The sequence below is a fragment of the Ylistrum balloti genome, unplaced genomic scaffold, assembly GCF_031769215.1.
Source record: "Ylistrum balloti isolate Yb309-2 unplaced genomic scaffold, AGI_CSIRO_Ybal_v1 Utg370558, whole genome shotgun sequence".
Lineage (NCBI taxonomy): Eukaryota > Metazoa > Mollusca > Bivalvia > Pectinida > Pectinidae > Ylistrum > Ylistrum balloti.
In genome coordinates this window covers 872,229-886,395 of record NW_026782351.1, presented here as the reverse complement: position 1 = coordinate 886,395, position 14,167 = coordinate 872,229, and the positions used below count along the sequence as shown (strand labels likewise).

The window sequence follows — 14,167 nt, the reverse complement described above, 5'->3', positions numbered from 1 at the left end:
TCATACCAAATGTCCTATTGGTTTTTGTAGGGCCAGAATGGCTGCCATGTTTTCCTGTTTGTCATCTTCTGCTCTTATCTAGAATTAAAGTAAAAACCAGGTGAATAGTACAGGTATTATGACAGTCTTGTATGATTTAACAATGAAGTATTGTATGATTGTGTAAATGGTTTCTTTAACAGGGTTTAGCTACTCTACTAAAACATCGTTGTGATGGGTTTGATGGGCCTGCACAGCAAGTGACTATCATCTCCCACCAGAAAATCCTTGAGTACTTACAGATCATGAATTGGGAGATGAATAGTGTGTTAAACTCAGTAAAGTAAGTAAATTTCCATGTCTAATATCATACAAACCATTGGTCATTTCTTTCATTTGTTTGGTTTAATACCTTCATTTAGTGGAAAAACAGAGGAAATATTTTTCGATGTTTTGGCATGCTAGGATCTATGGGCTCTGCATAGGTGTCAGTTCTGAACTGAGGGGAAAGGGGGCTTTGTCAAACCCATTTCCAGGAGCTAAATGTGTAGTCAAAGCAATTTATCAGAGCTGTGGTCGTCTTGCTTATTGTTACTTCCTGGTTGAAATGACACCATGGTTTTCAGTTATAACTTGCCAATCTACCTCTTGATTTCTGTTTCATCCTGTACACCCTACAGTGATCAAAGTGTAAAAATATTTTGCTAGACATTAATTAAAGAAGTGACAAACTTCATACAATAAATTCACTTTACACAGTTTAATCACTCTACTCAAACTATAATGAGTTTCTAGGGCCGATGTTGTACACAACTAGGGATCATGTTATAAGCACTTGTACGGTGCTCTGTTGATAACCTGTAAACATGACCCTTTTCATATTCAAGCATGATTTCTTCAACAAATTATTTTTGTCCCCTGCTGAAATGTTACTGAGATAACATAAAGAAATTAAGCATAGTAAAAGCAGACTTACTTTGACTGCACATCTCCCAAAGTTATAGCAAAAAGTGAATTTCAATGACGAAACACTGCAGAAATTAGACAAGTGCACAGAATCCGGATTTGGGTAGAACAACTTTCTATACAACAAATGAAGAGAGAAGATGTTATTTTCATATTAGCAGGCAGCCAGTAAGGCAACATACATATATAAATATAGGTATGCTTATTATCTTGAATATATATTGACAAGTGAATTTCACCATTAATTGTAAGACCTTACACAAAAGCTTATAATCAGACAAGTTCAGTAAACATGAATTTTGAGCTATGTGAAGAAGTTTGCAGTTACTTCACCTGATAATAACTAAGATAAATAAGAACAGTTTCTCCAATTGAATGATTTTTTTTTTCCACAGATTTCATTCATTAGAGAAATGGAAATATGAAGAAGTGAAACATCTTTGTAAAGAGCTGAACTTATATGAGGTAAACAGATGTGTTGATATTTAAAACCACTTCATGAAATCACGTTAAAACTGTGATAGAACAGGTAAAAACATATTCCTAATGAGTGCTCTGATAAGAATCAAACCTGGGTCCCCAAAGTGATTTTCTACAGTTCTACCAATTGGCCAATTTTATTAATACAGAGACTATTTAACACTATATTGTTTGTGCAAGCAACACCATCCCGCTCCTTTTGCGCAATCATTTCATTATTTACCAACACCTTACGTACTCTGAAATGTAGAAGACAAGGTCGAACTTATCCTGCTTTTTGTTTGTTATAGTAGACATGGAGAGCCAAATTTTAGCCGATCTTTAGATTAGACAAGACCAGACAATGTTTTATTTTTTTATATTTCCTTCAACTTTTGATTTATATATTTTAAATAATAAACAAAAGCATTAGATTGAGGTCAGTTCAAATAAACTACTGACTCAGACAAAATGTCTGTTGTTTTGATTGTTTCGTTGGCTTAAAGAACAGTCAAAACCAGACAAAGTGTCAACTGTTTTCTGGTTTCCCTGTTTTTTAAATGAAGGACAGTCGAAATCAGACAGAGTCTAATTTGTTTTTCTCCTTTCATAATGTCTTATGTCAAACCCTTTCTTTATTGCTACCTTTGGTTTTAGTTTTACAAAACAAATGTTAGACAAATCATCCTTGTCTTATTCTTTTTGTTTTCAGTTAAGACCAGTAGAAGCATTACATGGAATACCGGCTAAATCTGTGTCGTTGCGCCACTCATCTGGAGTACATCTGGTGTACAGTGGTGATACCATGCCTAACGAACAACTTATTAAGAGAGGTTAGTACCTGGTTATCAAGATTCACAATTTCAAAAATTCCAGTCAAACACTTTATGTCCAGAAATTGTCATTTTTTATACTAATTTATCTCAGGACTGTATTCCAGAAATTTACATTCATTGAAATGTTACAAATTAATACTGAATACCAGAAAACCTTCATTTGAATACTATTACCTTTCAACTTAATGCATGTGACTGGAATGTTTGCCTTTGTTAAATAATAGAAAATATTACTAGTCTTTACCTTCATATCAGAAATTCTAAATTCCATAGGCTGGTCAGATTTCAATGTCACAATGAAGACACCTAATTATCCCCTAATTAAAGATAAAAGATTTTGTAAAGCAGCTCTTTGTGATTCCATCCATCATCATTTCTGAACAATGATTTGCCTTTCCTTAGATTGATCAAACTCAGACTTCCTAATTGTTCGTGACAGGTTTTCAGGTCAAAAGGTATATGGTCACTGTTACTTCAAATAGATAAATTTGTTTCTGCCCAATCATTCTTTTGTTTGTTCCAAACCTAAGTTGAAGTAGTATCTCATCGTAATTCTCTCAAGCGTTATTTGTAGCCGTCTTTCAGTGTAATTCTCCCAAACCTTGATAATAGCAGTGTCCCATTTTAATTGTAAATCTTAGTTGTAGGATTGCCTCATTGTAATTCTCCCAAACCGTAGTTGCAGCAGTGTCTCAGTTGAATTCTTCCAAACATTAATTGAAGCTGTGTCTTAGTGTAATTTTCCCAATCCTTATTATAGCATCATTTTCACTACCAATTACATGGGACTTTGTTTTGTGAATTAGACAATGCTCAGTGAATGCTTTGCTGTGAACAGGCTTTGACTGCGATATCTTGATCCATGAGGCGACATTCCAACAAAAAGACATTGCACAGAAATCTTACCACAGGTATTTACTGTCAACATTCCTTTACTTTTCATTAATGAAAATGATAATTATGTTACCAGCTATCATGAAACAATTTATATAAGCTTGTGTGAATAAAGAGCTTCTGTTCATGATATACACATATTTGTGTAAATGCTATAACTTTGTGTAAATGGTATACTGCAGCATCCGTATGACAAATTCTTCTTCAATTCGCTACTAAGACCATATTTTGTCAGAATAGTCCTCCTATAGGAATGATTAAATTTTGTCCAAATTTGGTCTGAAGTATTCTTTTGGGAAGGGGAAATGGTGGGTCTTGACTGGGAGGCAAACGGGCCCAGTAGGGGAAATAGTGCAAATTTTTTGAAATCCTACTCTTCTTGAAGGAATTATTAGGTCTGAAGCATTGTTGGGGGTAGGGGAATCCATTGTAAATAAACTGTGGGTTCTCAGCTCCCTGGGCTGGGAGAAGTGGGTCCCCAATAAGGAAAATAGAAAAAATTCTAAAATTCCTACTCCTCCAGTAGGAATGATAAGATTTTAATGAGATTTGATCTGCAGCATTGCCAGGGGAAGGGAATCAATTTTGTGTAAATAGTGGGTCTCAGCCCCCTGTGGCTGGAGGAGCTGGGCACAATAAGGAAAAAAACAGTTCTCCTGTAGGATTGATTGGATTTTGCCCAAATTTTGTCTGAAGCATTCTCGGGTGAAGGGAATCCGTTTTGTGTAAATGGTGGGTCGCAGCCCCGTGGGAGGGAGGGGCAGGGCCAAATATTTGAAATAGGGCAAACTACTTTTCCTGTAGGAACATCCTCAATACTCCAGGGATTACAAATCACTTTCGCTCCTTGCGCCCCTTGATCATTTTATGGCAGAAATTGAAGGTTCCATGTGCGACACCTTGTGGACAAGGCGAAAAGACTAGTTTGGTCCTTTGATGCACATCAAACAATCTTAAGGTCGCATACCAGTACAGTGTAATGGTTTTGAAGTTGGTTTTCACTCCTTTGTAATCTTCATAAGGAGCATATCACCCAGTTATTGGTAATTTTTTCCCCCTAGAACCAATCAAATTACTTCGCTTGTGCCTTCAATTTTATCGTGACATGTTCCAGGGATCCAGACAGCGAAAGTCCTAGAGTATCGAGCATGCTGTAGGAATGATTTAGTCTGAAGTATTAATAGTTTGGCTGACCCCCTTAGGACAGAGGGTTGGAGTCCAATAGGAAAATAGATATGTTTTGTGTTGTGTATTTGGATATTTCTATATGTTCCCGTAGTTTCAATGAAACAATTTCAGCCAAGCAAATCCAGGTGAGTGATTACAGCACTTTGGAAACTCATGTTTTTTTTTTATTGTTTCAAATATTTGCTTTTTTTAAAAAGCCTGATGCAACAAAGCTGTATTTTTCACAGAATTTATGAAATAAACTTTGTTTTTCTATATCAGTGTTAAAAATAACCTTTGCATTATGTTTGCAATAATGATCTTCTGATTAATTTCTTCTTCTCTGTTTCAGCACAGTAGAAGATGCCATAGATGTGAGTGAACGCATGAAAGCTAAACACACTATCTTGACAAACTTTGTAAATGAGGACCTCAGTCAGCAGACAAGGGAGCTGCTCCTGTCCAAATCCAATGTCACTGTTGCTGTAGATTTTATGAGAGTAAGTTTACTTAGAAATCATTGACAAACAACATTATTGCAAAAAAAGTTACCATCTAAGTGATGGAGTTTTGTATGGCATGTGATGTCTGGAGAAACATCTGCATTTGTGTTGAACTAAATAGTGTTCAATAATTCTACCTTTACTGTTAATAAGCCCACCATCACTAGATGGTGAGCTATTCAAATTGGCCCAAATCCATGGTCTGTTATGCTCATTTGATTTTGGAACAGATAAAAAAGACAGCCATTTTGTTTATCTGATCATTCTCACAAGTAGGGATCAAAGGCAACCTATTTATGAAATTTGAGAAAGATCCATCCAGTACTTTTCAAGAAATAGTGATAACAAGGATAGTTTACAGACAGATAGACCGTGGGCCATTGATGTAAGTTGAATTGATCAAAATGGCTTGATATATATCTCTGGGGTACTGAGGGACCCAGACGGTATCAAGGCTTCAGAAAACATGTAAAAAACAAAAAGAAAATTCACATTGTTCAATAACTTTGTGAACTTAAATTCATTCCAATATTTTTTTTTTGTTTCAGGTAAGAATGAGTGACCTGCCTTATACACCTCTACTTAATCCATTCTTAATACATAGATGATATCCAGATAACATATTACAGGATTCTGGCAATGATTCTTAATCAGGAAATGATGATGTAACATTCCTGGATGGGTCATCAACAGACAAGGATGACTTAAATCACTCATGGAAATAGACTGGGGACATGGACCTCCTTACATCACTGTCATGGATACTGGACAGTAGTCATTGAGGGACATGGACCACCTAACATCACTGTCATGGATACTAGACAGTAGTCATTGAGTTACACAGACCACCTCACATCACTGTCATGGATACTGGACAGTAGTCATTGAGGGACAAAGACCACCTCACATCACTGTCATGGATACTGGACAGTAGTCATTGAGGGAGAAGAACCACCTCACATCACTGTCATGGATACTTCACAGTAGTCATTGAGGGACAAAGACCACCTCACATCACTGTAATGGATACTGGACAGTAGTCATTGAGGGACAAAGACCACCTCACATCACTGTAATGGATACTGGACAGTAGTCATTGAGGAACAAAGACCACCTCACATCACTGTCATGGATACTGGACAGTAGTCACTGAGGGACAAAGACCACCTCACATCACTGTAATGGATACTGGACAGTAGTCATTGAGGGACAAAGACCACCTCACATCACTGTCATGGATACTGGACAGTAGTCATTGAGGGACAAAGACCACCTCACATCACTGTCATGGATACTGGACAGTAGTCATTGAGGAACAAAGACCACCTCACATCACTGTCATGGATACTGGACAGTAGTCACTGAGGGACAAAGACCACCTCACATCACTGTCATGGATACTAGACAGTGGTCATTGAGGGAGAAGGACCACCTCACATCACTGTCACGGATACTGGACAGCAGTCATTGAATGAGAAGAACCACCTCACATCACTGTCATGGATACTGGACAGAAGTCATTGAGAGAGAAGGACCACCTCACATCACTGTCATGGATACTGGACAGTAGTCACTGTGGGACAAAGACCACCTCACATCACTGTCATGGATACTGGACAGTAGTCATTGATGGACAAAGACCACCTCACATCACTGTCATGGATACTGGACAGTGGTCACTGAGGGACAAAGACCACCTCACATCACTGTCATGGATACTAGACAGTGGTCATTGAGGGAGAAGTACCACCTCACATCACTGTCACGGATACTGGACAGTAGTCATTGAATGAGAAGAACCACCTCACATCACTGTCATGGATACTGGACAGTAGTCATTGAGAGAGAAGGACCACCTCACATCACTGTCATGGATACTGGACAGAAGTCATTCAGAGAGAAGGACCACCTCACATCACTGTCATGGATACTGGACAGTAGTCACTGTGGGACAAAGACCACCTCACATCACTGTCATGGATACTGGACAGTAGTCATTGATGGACAAAGACCACCTCACATCACTGTAATGGATACTGGACAGTTGTCATTGAGGAACAAAGACCACCTCACATCACTGTTATGGATACTGGACAGTAGTCATTGAGGGACAAAGACCACCTCACATCACTGTCATGGATACTGGACAGTAGTCATTGAGGGACAAAGACCACCTCACATCACTGTCATGGATACTAGACAGTGGTCATTGAGGGAGAAGGACCACCTCACATCACTGTCACGGATACTGGACAGCAGTCATTGAGGGACAAAGACCACCTCAAATCACTGTCATGGATACTGGACACTAGTCATTGAGGGAGAAGGACCACCTCACATCACTGTAATGGATACTGGACAGTAGTCACTGTGGGACAAAGACCACCACACAACACTGTCACGGATACTGGACAGTAGTCATTGAGGGACAAAGACCACCTCACATCACTGTAATGGATACTGGACAGTAGTCATTGAGGAACAAAGACCACCTTACATCACTGTCATGGATACTGGACAGTAGTCATTGAGGGACAAAGTCCACCTCATATCACTGTCATGGATACTTGGAAATGTTTCATTTTTCACATTAATTTTATTTCATCAAGAATAATTACATTCTGATTATTGTACAAGTGCTTTTACTTGATTTTATTAAAACTATCCATTGTTATAGTATTTGTATAAGTAAGATATAAAATTAACAAAACATCAACACATCTTTGAAGAAAGTGACCGATATACAATGTAAACATACATCAATGGTACACCTGTAAAATCAATAGTACCGAGTAATTAATAACACTGTACAAGATGTAGAAATTATTAAACAATAGTATAACAATTTTTTATGTAAATTAAGCTGTAAAATGTCAATTTTCTTGTTTGGCAAAACAAAATTTTGATAAAATTAAAAAAAAAATGCTTTTCACACAATTGTGACCAGTCCAGATTATTTTGACATTTTGCCATCTTTTAATATCAGTCTGGAGTTGATGAAGGAAAGTTGACGGAATGTCAGAGAATAATTTTAACTAAATTGTAACTGTTTAAACTTACACAACTATATCACTACGTGCTATTACCTAAAACACTGTTGATATTCAACAACTGTTTAGATTTATAGAAACATACCTGACAAAGGCTTTAACAAATGACGTAATATATATTATATGAAATATATTAAAACTACTTTTTCATACAGCCAAAAATAAATGTATTTGCTTTTTAAGAAATGAATATAAAGAAAGAGCCAACACTAGTTTGGTTAGGTGTGATAAGATTGGGTCATCCTCCCATTAAAGTTTAATTGATTTCGACAGGACAGTGAAACAAAAAATCATTCCTTGAAGTATACATTTTCTAGAGCTCATAATAAGATGACATAATAACAAAGAGTGTCCTGTTGAAGCTTTCACAGGTGAAAATCGAGTCAATGGTGGCATTTTTATGTAAGAAAACTCCAAATTCACCATCCTGGCATGTTATGACTCACCATTTTTAGGGTTTTACATTTTAAGAAGGGATTACATTTAGATGAAATGCCACCTCAGGAGCTGATTAAGGTGTGTACACAATGCATTCAGTAACAATTTTTGTGAACACCGTCAATCAACCATTGATATATTAAGTCAACATATGAGCAATAATCATTAGCTGGTCCATTGTGTCTATTCTCTCCTGAGCAGTAATCAGTCGTACCCCAGCTCCTAGGGCATCAACTTCAGCTGAGAGTCTGCCTTCAAGGTCTGCTACATGAGCTGCTCCAAGTATTCTGATAGGATATAGAAGCATCATTTTGTCACCAACATGTAGGTGTATGATAAACTCTATAAATCCCTTGTTTACAAGGTTTAAATAATCAACTTCCTTGATATCAAGAAATATATTCATCTCACTGATGCAGACAGCCAGTGTTTCATTAAGATGCGAATGAAGTGCTAGTATATTGCGTGGTTATTATACAAAAAGCCTGACATAGACCATGATGTTACAATTTTACCCACACCATGAATAACTTTCTTGTAAGTTAATCTTACCACAAGTTACATAAAACATTTCATTATCTTCATGCAGTAACAGTTTTGCTTCGGTAGAAAATAATATGGTCAATTTTTATCAGAGTTATATCAAAACTACTCCAGTTTTCAATGTGTTTCAATTAATCAAGTATTAATTCGGAATGCTGTTAAATAAAAATAATTCCAAGTTTTTTAGCTATGACAGATACAACCTCTGGATCTACCATTGTTTAGTTTGCATATTCCTTGCTATCATTACTCACCTGCGAATGATCTCACAACCAGCAAATCCTGCAACTTCAGACATGAAATTTTTGTTGTAGCTCTCCACATCCCCTGTACTACAGGTCATGTTCTCAAAATATGTCTTCCCTGGGTGTAACAAAAACAAGTTTGATATAAAAATAAAATATTGCAACCATGCAATAATGAATAACATGGGACAGTACCTGGTTTGTATATGAACTTATGATTTTAAATTAAGAAATGCCGATGAGGACTTTAAAATCTGGTAATGGACAAGTAGGGGTCTATTATACATACCTGTAAGTTTACAGAAGTCAATAGTGCGATAAGCAAACTGTCGGTTTCCTTCTGACATGTGTTGGTAATATGACATTATATAATTGGCTATCAGACATCCTATGTCAAATGCTCCAGGTCCCACATAAGCAAATTCAATGTCCATCAACTGGTTAAAAAGCAAATTCAATGTCCATCAAATAATTAAAAAGCAAACTCAGTGTCCATCAAACAATTAAAAAGCAAACTCAGTGTCCATCAACTGGTTTAAAAGCAAACTCAACATCCACCAACTGGAAACAGTTATCATTGCAGATTAAAAGCTATAATCTTTGCCACTCTATCAAACTTACCTCTATATAACCTAAGCTAGTACAGTACAATACAATTGAATAAAGAAATATAGAAGCATTAAACAAGCACATTGTTTGCAGGATTAATTAATGATCTTGAGTCCATAAACAGAGCAATTTTGTTGATCTTTAACTGTATTGACTCACCTTTGCTGAATCGTTGTATACCATTATGGACCCAGTGTGAAGATCACCATGTATCAAACATTCCTTCTTTTCCAAGAAGACCTTTTTCATTTTTGCTGCATTAGCTAGAACCTGTGGATTATCATACACTAAGTTGGCACGGGAACCAACCTCTTCAGAATATTTGTTGGTGGGATCATCTTTAAGGAAGGGCCTGGTAAATACATACTGCTCTGTGAGTTGTACCAGGTCTGTGTACCTACAAATATGCCGTAAGTAACAAATAAACCCTAACCCAAATACAAGAATGAAGTTCATGTGACAAGTGGTGTAGCAGATAGAGCCCATACAAGCTTTTTCAAAAATATAGACCAGATGGACGTACTTTTGGCACACTGCCTCACCCCAAGGTGAATCAATACCCAAAGTATGAAGTTCCAGTGACCAGTGTAAAAGCTAGAGCCCGCACAAATAATGGAAGGACAGATGGACAACACAAAACTAGAGTTCCAACACTCTTTCTCCAGTTATATAAGTGAGGGACTAGTGACCTTAATTTGTCAGTACAATTCTCAATCAGAAGTAGCTCTCTTTTATTTCTTCTCTCTCTTGCACAAATCTGTCCCATTAGATGTATATATGTAATTTCCAAAAACATTATTCATTCACATATACGTTGTTGTCCCACTTTTCCTACGTTAGAGAAGACAGGTGAATGTAAAGACAATGTATAATCAAAAATATATCCATCAGGTACTGTAAAGTGGTATGTGTACATGCAATTATGAAAATATTTTTATGACTTAACCAGTTTGGGGAGACTAAAGGCATCTGTCTCGATAATCATATCATTATATATATCATACTCTAAATTCTCCTTTATTATTGAGACCATGTCGATAAAAAATTTACCCGAACAAATTGATGAGGTCATCCATGTCAGCACTGCTGAGTTTGGAGACATGGTTCTCTCTATGCACAATAGCAATGTGTTTAGCAATACATTTCACGGCCTCATCACTGCAAACACCCTGAATCATTTCACGGCGTAGGTCTTTGTATGATCTTAGATCTTCCATGCAGACTAGGATAATAACAACAATTGGTTATTTACATCATCATTGAATTTTACGCTCCATGTAATGGTTGTAAACTTTTTCTATAGATAAAAAAATCCATGTATCTGTCATATTTATAAGTTATTCCATGTCGTCAATGATTCCTTTTTATACGTCAAAATTAAAGTCAATGCACTCTACTTGTAGAGGTTAGCACATGCTTTACAGATAATTTAGATACATAACTTACTGAGGCTGGCCTCTGTGTCATAAAAGTAGGTTTGTGGACAGCAACCGGGCGATGCAGTATTAAACCTCATCAGTGCTTGGTATTCAGTTGTACCTCTCTCAGCTGTAAGAGGATATTCTGGACCCAAACACTGCATAAACACAACAAATTTTGTTAAAAAATGACCATTTACCAAGTTTATAAAATAACATGGTCCAATTTTAATTTGGCTGGGGAATGTTATATAGATTCATACATTATTGAGAGCCACGGAAATGTGACAGTTACAGTACAGGGGAGTTAACTCTAGTGTTATGTTTTGAACTCTCCAGGAAGGAGATTAAAAAGATGTTAAAAGAATGTCTATGAACATATTTTGAAAACATATATCTCCACTCACTGCCAAGCCCCCAAACACCACACTAGAAACCATGAGCAGGTTCCATCAAATAGAGATCACAACATCTGAATATCAAAAATTTGTGCAAGTTCACTTGGTTGTCCTAATGGTAAATTATGCCTTTGAAGTTGAACTCTAAGTCCTGTATACTTAAATGATCATTATATCTTAGAATAGTAACTTTGATGAAATATTAATTTCTAAGGGCATTGATCGATATGTTCAAGGAGGATAATGTCAATCTTTAAATATACTGGAACAAATGAACAAGAAGTTTCGTTTTTAATTAGAGGAAGGAATTGCCATTACTAGTGATCAAAACTTGATGTTAACTGTAATATCCCTCCCAATATAAAGGTCAAACTAGTTGTACCAGTTATTCATGCATACTTCGCATGCTGTATTTACCGAGAAATTACTTCAATCTAGACACTGTGACAATGATTTCCATGTGGTTCTGTCACAGCATCAGGTGAGAAGAAATAGTTGTGCTTAAACTTACAAATGTCTGATACAAGATTTTAATATAAACTTTATTTAAATCTGGTTCATATCGTGGTATACAGCAGACCCCAGATAAAGGGAGAGGTACACCTTCATTGATAAGGAGAGAAATATGCCTTCTTGATAAACGGTGGAAATATCTACATTGATAAAATATACGTACTTGATAGAGCGTGGAAATATCTACCTTGATGAAATATACTTACTTGATAGAAGGGTGGAAAAATCTACCTTGATAAAATATATGTACTTGATAGAGAGTGGAAATATCTACTTTGATGAAGTACACTTACTTGATAGTGAGTGAAAATATCTACCTTGGTAAAGTATACTTACTTGATAAAGGCGGAAAGATTTACCTTGATAAAGTATACCTACTTGATAAAGGCGGAAATATTTACGTTGATAAAGTATACCTTTTTGATAAAGGGTGGAAATATCTACCTTGATAAAATATACCTACTAACTTGATAAAGGTGGAAATATCTACCTTGATAAAGTATACTTACTTGATAGAGGATGGAAATATTTATCTTGATAATTTATATCTACTTAATAAAGGGTGGAAATATCTACCTTGATAAAGTATACATACCTCATAAAGAAAGGAAATATTTATCTTGATAAGATGAAAAGTACACCTACCTTGATAAAGGGCGGGGCATGCTTGATGATGACACTGGAGTTGCCCTGTTTTTCCATAACCCTGACCACATCGTTGAGGTTACCGTCTCCTACAGCCACCACCTCCAAGTTACCTGGCTCACGGGCAAACTTGGTAAAAGAATTATATGTCTTTTACTATTCTACTACAGCGACGGTGTTTTATTAACTTCCTTTTTACATGGTGTTCAATAACATTTGTATTGCGGGGGGTGGGGAGTAATATTCCTGATGAAACTAGCTATGTGCAGTATCAGAAGCCCCGATTTATGGAAAATTTATGCTTGATTTGAACCTAAATTTTGATACCGTCGTTGAATTCTTGGGAAAAGAATGAAAGTATTCCGTGTTGGTTTTTATATTATGAATCATGTTTATCGTGATATTTTTAAAACGAATTTAACGTTTCTAGTTTTATGTTTTATTACATCAATTTCGAACTTCCAAAACCTAGTCGGGCCAGTGGATAGTCCAAGATGGAGCCGGTGATCTTCATTGTTTGTTTATCAGTAGCATGGTTTGTTTAAAAATCGATTAACATAATCAAATCGTAAGCGGTTATGAAAACGAAGTCATATCTTATCAGAGAATGTGGTGTTCGTTAACAGATTTAAGTTTCAAATGGGAAGTAATATATCAATGAAATAGTTTGATATTAAACAAAACTTTTATGCCTTTTTAATGTTTTCCAGTAAAGCTCTCCACGGTAGAATACATAGAATTGAAGAGCGCGGGAAACCTTGATGGTCATTCACCGATGTTTTGAACGAGTTACTTCCCTTGTATTTGCTTATCGAAATGTTTATTATTCTTTACGTAACTTCACATGGGGTTATTTGTCGATAACAACCGTACAATACAGAAGAAACAAGTTTTAAGGTAATAAAACGAATTGTTTGACCTGCGGAAATCGTCCACATCCGCCTGTCATCCGAGTTACCTGTCTGGCGACCTATATATTACGTAACAGTCTATCTGTGAGAGAGTCCCAGCATGTAAACAACTAGCAACACTAATCTTACGTATTGATTTAATTAAACTGCTTGACCGTCAGGCACAATGCATGTATACTTACAGCGAGGTCATCACTGAGGTGGGAGTGATTCGTTACAACCCTGAGAAATTGGTCGGTGTCACCTACAGTTTTGCCTACAGATGCCATGTGATAACGTGTGGTGACCAGTCAGATTCCGCCTTCCTCTGCCTAATGTGTACACGTGTGATATATACAGATAACGAAACTAGGAAACAAAAGGCGTGGAGGTTATTCAATCCATGAAACAAGATACAGTGACATAACAAGTGGTACGTGTTGGGCTCCGGCCCACTATGTGTACACATCGGTCAAGGTTTACATGTACAGTTGACCACTGGAGAAGTCTGACCAACTATAATGTTACAAGTGGACACACAAGTGATTCTTCTTATTGCACAATACGGTCTGATTTTTACGAAGACTTCGGCTAAATATTCAAATTATGTCATT

The 14,167-nt window shown here is 36.6% G+C and overlaps 2 protein-coding genes across 2 annotated transcripts; one reads left to right on the top strand and one right to left on the bottom strand.

Annotated features, from left to right (window-relative positions):
- The first annotated feature begins 260 nt into the window (after positions 1-260).
- On the top strand, positions 261-5,509 carry LOC132556318 (zinc phosphodiesterase ELAC protein 2 homolog). Its single transcript, XM_060220702.1, has 6 exons — positions 261-322; positions 1,341-1,410; positions 2,117-2,237; positions 3,079-3,151; positions 4,654-4,801; positions 5,353-5,509. The coding sequence occupies exons 1-6, from the start codon at positions 285-287 to the stop codon at positions 5,410-5,412; spliced, it is 510 nt and encodes a 169-aa protein (XP_060076685.1). The 5' UTR covers positions 261-284; the 3' UTR covers positions 5,413-5,509.
- Positions 5,510-7,741: 2,232 nt separating this feature from the next.
- Positions 7,742-13,843, bottom strand: LOC132556306 (methylthioribose kinase-like). The gene is made up of 8 exons (XM_060220688.1): positions 13,757-13,843; positions 12,664-12,792; positions 11,136-11,265; positions 10,740-10,911; positions 9,849-10,086; positions 9,370-9,517; positions 9,090-9,198; positions 7,742-8,579 (listed from the first exon to the last, which is right to left on the bottom strand). The coding sequence occupies exons 1-8, from the start codon at positions 13,841-13,843 to the stop codon at positions 8,432-8,434; spliced, it is 1,161 nt and encodes a 386-aa protein (XP_060076671.1). The 3' UTR covers positions 7,742-8,431.
- Between the last annotated feature and the right edge of the window lie 324 nt (positions 13,844-14,167).

Excerpts from the sequence above, each read along its gene's own strand:
- LOC132556318 (XM_060220702.1), top strand. The coding sequence starts at position 285 with ATGAATTGGGAGATGAATAGTGTGTTAAACTCAGTAAA. Across the intron at positions 1,411-2,116 it reads AAGAGCTGAACTTATATGAG|TTAAGACCAGTAGAAGCATT; the intron begins GTAAACAGATGT and ends TTTTGTTTTCAG. Across the intron at positions 4,802-5,352 it reads TTGCTGTAGATTTTATGAGA|GTAAGAATGAGTGACCTGCC; the intron begins GTAAGTTTACTT and ends TTTTTGTTTCAG.
- LOC132556306 (XM_060220688.1), bottom strand. The coding sequence starts at position 13,843 with ATGGCATCTGTAGGCAAAACTGTAGGTGACACCGACCAATTTCTCAGG. Across the intron at positions 10,087-10,739 it reads GACCTCATCAATTTGTTCGG|GTACACAGACCTGGTACAAC; the intron begins GTAAATTTTTTA and ends GCATATTTGTAG. Across the intron at positions 9,199-9,369 it reads TGACTTCTGTAAACTTACAG|GGAAGACATATTTTGAGAAC; the intron begins GTATGTATAATA and ends TGTTACACCCAG.